The sequence below is a fragment of the Diorhabda carinulata genome, chromosome 1 (assembly GCF_026250575.1).
Source record: "Diorhabda carinulata isolate Delta chromosome 1, icDioCari1.1, whole genome shotgun sequence".
Taxonomy (NCBI): domain Eukaryota; kingdom Metazoa; phylum Arthropoda; class Insecta; order Coleoptera; family Chrysomelidae; genus Diorhabda; species Diorhabda carinulata.
The window spans coordinates 5,036,220-5,043,805 of record NC_079460.1 but is presented as its reverse complement, the minus strand read 5'-3'; the positions used below and the strand labels follow the sequence as shown (position 1 = coordinate 5,043,805).

The window sequence follows — 7,586 nt, the reverse complement described above, 5'->3', positions numbered from 1 at the left end:
TAGAAGGCACTTTCCAGTGAATATGCCCTCAAATTATTGTGGAATGCGGGAAAAGATTGTATCGATTCGATTTCAATTGACAACTAAACATTCACAAAGTAATTATTAATTTTATAGAAATTATGCTAATTTTTCTTTACAAATGTCGCATTAAATTATGAAATATTCAATATTTTCCAATTCTTCATGTGAAGTTGCTTCCCAACCAGAATATACGTTTCGTTTCAAATCTTGTCGAAACGGTTCAATTGGCTTCACTTGGGGCATATTAGGAACACTCTGCGGAAGCTCCCACAACGTTTTTTGCATAAAAAGCAGTTGCTATGTCTGGGCAAAACACAAAATTTCCTTCAGGATACTTTTTCTTTATGACCTGCATTTATCTAGATCCATTACCAGGTTACAACGTTTCTAGAAGGACTAATGTATGCTGAAGAACTACCAAGAGAAGATATCGACCAACCGTATCATCACTTTTAAGTAAAACTTTTGTTTCTTTTTAAATATACTTCTGAATTCAATTCCTCGCCTTTTTGAGTTTTGATTTTTGTTCTATTTGCTGCTTCTTAGAATATTTTCTTGATTTTTGAACTAAATTCTGTTCCGTTGATCACCTATCTCTTATTTATGTTGAATTTTTTGCTCTGTTTTCATAAACTGACCCCCAGTTTTCAGTTAGTCACTTTAACCAAAGCTTCTCTCTTCTTTTTTGGCATTTCCATTCTTACAAAGTCGATCATTTAACGTCGTTCATTTTCTTTTGAATTTTCCATACTTGAAACTAAACTTCTAACAGAGACGTAACGTTTATTGCACTAACCGACTCTAAAACTTCATAATCTATGACAAAACACGAGCAAGTTGCCTTAAAATAATCCTCAACACCGAATCAACTGACCACACCATTTCAATCTCAAACTATAAATATGATATCGGTATCTTTTATTCTATTGAAAACATCCCTTTTTGTGACGAATTAATTAATTAATATAGTTTTTGTGAAAATCTGATCATTTTGACACCACTGCGTTATAATTTCATGACAGACATTTGACAACGCTGTAACTTATGCAAAGATTAAAATGGAGGCATACTTAATATAAGAGCGCTGTTGCAAGAGTTATAAAAACAGAGAGAAATCTAGGAAAGTGATAAATGATAGACTTTCAGTTTTATTATTTTATTGCCAAATGATATACAGAAAATTTAGTAAATGTCAAGAATGCATCGAGGATTTTGATGAATTATGATAAAATAGATTTTCCCGAACAAAACAATCAATTTTACGTAAAATTACGTGAAAATAGTATATATTTCCCATTTTCCGATTGGGGTCTAGTTATTTTACCAATCGGTGTCTTATTTTTATTCCAAGTCGCCTTTATCCTATTCAATTCGTCTCCTTGGGTGAATCTATCGATTCTTTTCTGCTCACAAGCAGATCTCGGGGTCGATCTATCGTAACTTACACTTGGCAACGTCGATAGATAGCTCTGCTTTGGACTGTAGGTTTTATTTTCCACTCTCTCCGTCGATTTCGGATGTAATAATCTCGTTTTGTCTTCTGGTAACGTTCTACGATTACTTCTTTGCGAATTAACTTTTTTAGTAAAAGAATCGATGCTCGCAGAAACGATCTTTTTTTTGCATATCGCCGTCAAATCAGATTTAGGAACGTCGTTGACTTGTACTTTTTTTCGCGCTTCCCTCAACATATTTTCTCGTTCCACCTGCCACTTTTTACTGTAAATTCCATATTTGTGTGTCGGAATCTCATCCGCCGCTCCGTAACGTTCAATCCTAAAGCGAATGGAAAATTATCGTTTCTACACATACACAAAAAAATCGACTCAAGTCGCACGCTCATAAATCTCTACCAAAAAATCTGTAATTTCCATTAAATTTGTGATTTTAGCATCTCGACACCATTAGTCTCAACTTTTATGCAACACTCCAGATCTTATGTAGACTGGTCCTCTTCTATGGCTACCATGAAGATCTGAGATTAGAACGAAACCCCATTTTTTGTTAGTCCATTTATCGTGTTCCATGGTAACTCTTAGATGAGATGCTTGGTGAGCTGGAGGTAATTTGAAACCAGTAGTTGACCTTTTTGGCTCAAGATTAGCCGCCTTAAGTGTTATTCTGTTGTGGGACTTGAAATTTCTCAGCAATGTCCTTCCAGAAAAGCGTCTTCGACGAAAGGTTCCAATATCTTGGTAACGACGGTGAGTTTTTGAAACAACAGACTTATGTTCAGCCCACTGGGCAATCGCTGACTTTAGGTACTTTATTACTAGTTGTGTCCATTTTTAGGTAGATTTCTTGTTGTATATCGATTGACGTTTGACGGCTAACTAATCGTGGTTAGGTTAGGTTATTTACCCCTAATTAGTATTATTGTAAATAAACATAAAAAAGTTAGTTAACGATCATAATATATTATTGGATTGTATGAGCAAGAAACAATATAATACAGTTTTTTGTCAGTGATTTGAGATTACAAGGAGTCGATTTTTTTGCTCAAGAGTATATTTTGAAAATTGTAATTTTTAACATACAAAACTATTACTGTAATTAATTAATTATGGAAAAAATTCACCTGTATTGGTTTCCGGCATCCCATAACCAACTTTCCATCTTCTCCAGCCATATTTGTTGTCGTCCTATAACTGATCCTGGTCTACATAGTCTAAGCCAAGCTATAGCTTCTCTGGCCGTTAACAAATAGTGCTTCATGATGTAAGCACCTATCAAAGAACCCGTACGACCAAGACCGGCCTAAGCAAACGTAAAATCAATTGAATTCGGGTTAAAACAGCTAGTTTGAATAATTTACCTTACAATGTACAGCTATAGCAGCAGGTGCCTCCTCTGCGATAGATAGAAACTTCATTAGAACCCCTCGAGGAGGAGTGGATCCGTCGGGGAAAATTAAATTGAAATGCTTTATTCCAACTTTAGTGAAACTGAAATTGAGGTTATGGCGACTAAATAAAAACGTTTTATCCGGTTTCCTGTCAAATGTTATCAGTTGAAATTCTCTAATTTATCAATAATACATTACTCAATAAGTCGTGTGGCTTACATGCAGATGGCGCGGCCATTGTCAAATCCATACGACGTTTAATACCAACTTTGAAAGTGACAGCCATTTAAGTGAAGCAATAGCTTCAGAAGTGTTATCCGGACTTTGCTCCATTGGAAAAACTATTTTTTATTGATTTTTTGAATTTAAATGTAGTCGTACAGACACCGATAATGTGAAACTTCGGGTTGTCAAATTGACCAAGAAGGTCCACAAACTGGTAATATCTAATCATAATAGAAATTGCTGAAGATAGCTGAGGCCGTAAAGATATCAGAAGGCAGTTTCTTTACAATTATGCATGAATATTTGACCATGAGAAAGCTTGGCCATGTTTACACGTGATAAATTACATTTTTTGCATCGATATGTGACAATGTATGAATCATGGATCCATCATGTCAATCAATAGCGAATACTTCCTAGAGTTATTAGAGCATTTAAATACAAAAATCAACCATTATTTCACGAAAACAATGCACCAACACACAAGTAGATGGCAACTATTTTTAAATTGAGCTAATTACACATCGAATTGCTTTTTCAACCACCGTATAGTCCGGATATGTTGCTTACTGATTTCAAAAAAAGCACTCGCCGATAAGAAATTCTGCTCAAATGAAGAAGCAATTGCTAGAAGCACGACATCGAGAAGTTAGAGAGGCGTTGGAATGATTGTATTGCTTTGGAAGAAGATTACATTGATGAATAGGATCGAAAACTGCCCTAATTTTTTGACTATCCGAGAAGTGTGGGGTTGTGCATTATCATTCATAAAAATTGCGTCGTCTCCAAGAATAACCATGAATAATACGTCATGATCTTTTAGAACCTCTGTTAGGTATAGGTGCGCAGTCAACGTCCCATTCTCGATAAAAGCCGTGTGAGAGCCAAAACATATACCTCCTCATATTATAACTGATTCTCCAACAAATGAAAGTCGCTCAGTAATACAAGTTGGAACGTATTCCTCGCCTTGTTCTCGTCGAACTCTTACAGGTCCATCTGCGTTTGTAAGAATCGCGATTCTTCGGAAAACAATGTGTGACCCCAAGCTATCGTTGTCAAATAAGGTGCTCCAGTGCAATATTCAATCTAGCGATCCGGTCTAGTTCGAGAACATGATCTAGATGTCCACTCATGTTTATATTTCTCAGTTCTTGTAGATGATTTCGAAGGGAAACTGCAGATTGTTCTGAACCAGGTCTTCGCATGAACTGCTGGTAGTGGCCATCTTCTAAAGCCGTCGCTTGAATACTACATGAACTATTTGCGATAGACAAGTAAAACGACAAAACCAAAAAATAAGAGTGTCTCTTTTTTGTTAATTCAGTTAAAAAACTATTGTAAAACAAGAAAAACCAAAGAAAATTGAAATTTCTTTAGATTATGGGGTGAATTTTATGCTGGGCAGTGTGTTTTAACAAAATAGTTACTTACGCTGAAGCGTTATATACGATTCCGTTCAACCTTATAATGGTCTTCACGTCATTTTTCAAAAAATATTTGATGTAAAATTCCGGCGGATGGGCTGTACGGTTATCAGCTGGTCCTATAAAAGCGAGGAACTTCCTGGGTATTAACCAATTCAAATCGCCGTATTCAATTTTGCTATATATATCGTACTCGTCGACGTTGAAATCTTTAAAATCCACAAAATTGAATGTCATAGCTCTCCCAATAGCATTAAAACAGTCAATTATTTTCAAATTAAAACCGCAATCGCCCAATGAAACGTCTAAGTAAGGCCTGTGAACATATTGAGATATTTACTACTGGTCACTAGTTTTTGCCCACACTATAGTTTATAGTTTGCGTGATGTATGTACGTACGTAGATTTTGCAACCCAAAGGATCTATAATATCCCCCTTTCTTGCAGCGATACTGGGGAACACAGTGTATACAGCTGAACTCTTAGAAAGTACTGAATGTGCGATGGTTGTAGCTACCAGAGATCTTCATCTTCTATTTCATCTCATCTCATGTACCAATAATTGATTTGGCTCCCATATACCTCATTTTCCAATGCTTTTTCTGTTGTTCTGTAGCAGGGTTCAGGTCCCATGAAGGGCTTGTCAACCATAGCTTTTAGCGAGCTTATCAGCTATCAACTTTTCAGCTATCCATTGTAGGGTAACTTTATTTTCTTTCCTAGCCTGTTTGATTTTTCTAGGCAATCCCAAACGACGTTGGATTTTATGATATTGGAGCTTAGAGCTCTAATTGCTGTTTGGCTTTCGGACAAGATGATGATCTTCTGTTTGCGTTGGTTCCTATCTAGATTAAACTGGACACATTTTTCCAGTTAACCAGAATTTAAAAGTGTTTGGTTCTGGTCCTGTACACTTCAAATCCAGTTCTGTCTGCTGCTCTAGATCGTTCATATACAATTTAATGGCATTTCTGTTCATTTCTTGTATGGTCTTTTGATCTCACTAACTTCTACAGCTTGGAATTGAGGTAAATTTTTTCTCAAAGCTAAAGTTTTTTGATGCATCATCCTGAAGCATGTCCCAGATTTGGTCATGATTTAAGAACGGTTTTTCTTTGATTATTCCATCTCTGAACATTTTAAGTGATGTTTTTACTACCACGCTTTCCAGTACTTAATTTAGAATCACTTCTAAAGCAGCTGTTGGACAATATTCCATGGCCCCAACTGTACAAATGAAAGAGCCAGTCTTTATACCTTCGAGAAATCGTTCCTCCTGGTATTCAAGATAGTTCTAGTACTCCAAACCACTGCGCGGTGTGGTTATTAACCCCGAAGATCATAAAATGTCATTATGAACTAAGCTGAACCTACGCGAAGGACTAGGTTGATAGAAGTCAAAATTACGTTAATAATATTGTTAAACATCTAAAAGGTAATTATCGTACAGGAATTTATGTAAACAAAATCCGTAAAACTGAACAAACCTTCGATAAATTGCTCCTCGTGGTATCTGGACTAGTTCTAGTACTACAAACCATTGTGTGATGATTGATTTCACAATTACCGTTTACATCCACAATAGGTTCTTTGTGTAACAACCCCAATTCCTCCCTGCGAAGTTGTCATACTGGTAGAAAATTTTTTTGCCGATCAGGCGATGGCCAGAAAGTACTACATTTTTTAAAGCATTATTTCTCCAAAATTCCTTCAATTTTGACCAGATAATCAATCGCCCTTTTTCCAAAACATTCCCAAACCATTACCAAGCCTCCACCTTGTCTTAACCTGCACACAAACACTCTTTTCTTAGATCTAAAAACCTCACTCCATAAAACTCTCCCCACTCCGCATGCATCCAATTTTCATGTTCTTAAGTCCACTACAACCTTTAACTTTATATTGGCGTCTTAAAAGAGGTTTCTTCACTGACACACTTCCAAAAAATCCAGTTTCTCTCAATCCCTTTTTCAATGTGGAATGCAGATCTTCAGATTAATTGATCTGAGCTGCTATCTCCGGGCCTGTGAGTCGTCGATCACGTTTACTGATCAAAACAATACGTTCTTAAGTTGTGGTGGTTTTTCGATGTCACCCTGAACGTTTTCTATCGCCACAGCTCTTGGTGGTTGCATATTTTCTCCCTTTGTACCTAGACTATGAAGACTTGCGATTAATTCACGAGTTTCAACCGTTAGTTTCTTGGTTTTACCCACAAGTCTAAATTTGCGAGAACGAAAACAATTTGTATACGAACTTCATAAAGTAGTAATCACAGAATAAACTACAATCATAAACACCGAAGATATAATTCAGAATTAAAGAATAATAACCAAATCAGCCGGTGATTGAAAGTTTTAACTTGTCGCACTCGCCGACAAATTATAGACATGCGTTCCTCCGGAGTTGTGGTTTGTTTGCTTAAAGAGAAATTCGTCAAAGTGTATTATGAAATTTAATGAATGTATTATGGGGTGGGCAAAAACTTTTCAGTATATACGAAATCGATATCTCACTTGTAAGGTCCGAGATCTTCCAAAACGTCCCAGATGGTGTCCGGCTCGAACTTGAGATACATGATGCAAAATAATCCCATCAAACATACAGCGTTGGTTTTCTTTTTGGGTTGATTGCACGTATAATGGACCACCCTCTTCAATCCCTTCGAAACCTTCAGGTATTTGTTCAATTTGGAGCAATATTTATATAAACAAGACAAATTCAACGGTCCGAAATCATTGAAGAAATTATCGTAATGTAGTTCATCGTCTATACAAAAATAAATGGTGTTGGAGTTGTTTTTCAAGCTGATTATGTCTTTTCCTTTGAGGACGGCGAAGTACAGCTGCTTGTGGAGTATCTCTACGTAGACGTTAACTTCTCTGGGAGTGCTGACTAATTTGTTCATTTTGTAGAAATCACGGGAACAATACGCAAGATTTGACTACGTCTCTGCAAAATATTATGTAAATAATAAAGTGAAGGAAATAATTTACCGTTATTGCCAAAATAAATTTCAATGCTCGGGAAACAGCGCGGCTCATCTTTTGAATTTAGTTTTTTAA

The 7,586-nt window shown here is 36.3% G+C and overlaps 1 protein-coding gene across 1 annotated transcript; it reads right to left on the bottom strand.

Moving 5' to 3' along the window:
• Positions 1–1,172: 1,172 nt before the first annotated feature.
• On the bottom strand, positions 1,173–7,586 carry LOC130892577 (dual specificity protein phosphatase CDC14C-like). The gene is made up of 5 exons (XM_057798048.1): positions 7,038–7,586; positions 4,529–4,837; positions 2,840–2,969; positions 2,603–2,781; positions 1,173–1,800 (listed from the first exon to the last, which is right to left on the bottom strand). The coding sequence occupies exons 1-5, from the start codon at positions 7,427–7,429 to the stop codon at positions 1,284–1,286; spliced, it is 1,527 nt and encodes a 508-aa protein (XP_057654031.1). The 5' UTR covers positions 7,430–7,586; the 3' UTR covers positions 1,173–1,283.

Coding starts and splice junctions, on each gene's coding strand:
- LOC130892577 (XM_057798048.1), bottom strand. CDS start 7,429: ATGAACAAATTAGTCAGCACTCCCAGAGAAGTTAACGTCTACGTAGAG. Junction 2,782..2,839: donor CTATAGCTGTACATTGTAAG/GTAAATTATTCA, acceptor ACGTTTGCTTAG/GCCGGTCTTGGTCGTACGGG. Junction 1,801..2,602: donor GATGCCGGAAACCAATACAG/GTGAATTTTTTC, acceptor CATTCGCTTTAG/GATTGAACGTTACGGAGCGG.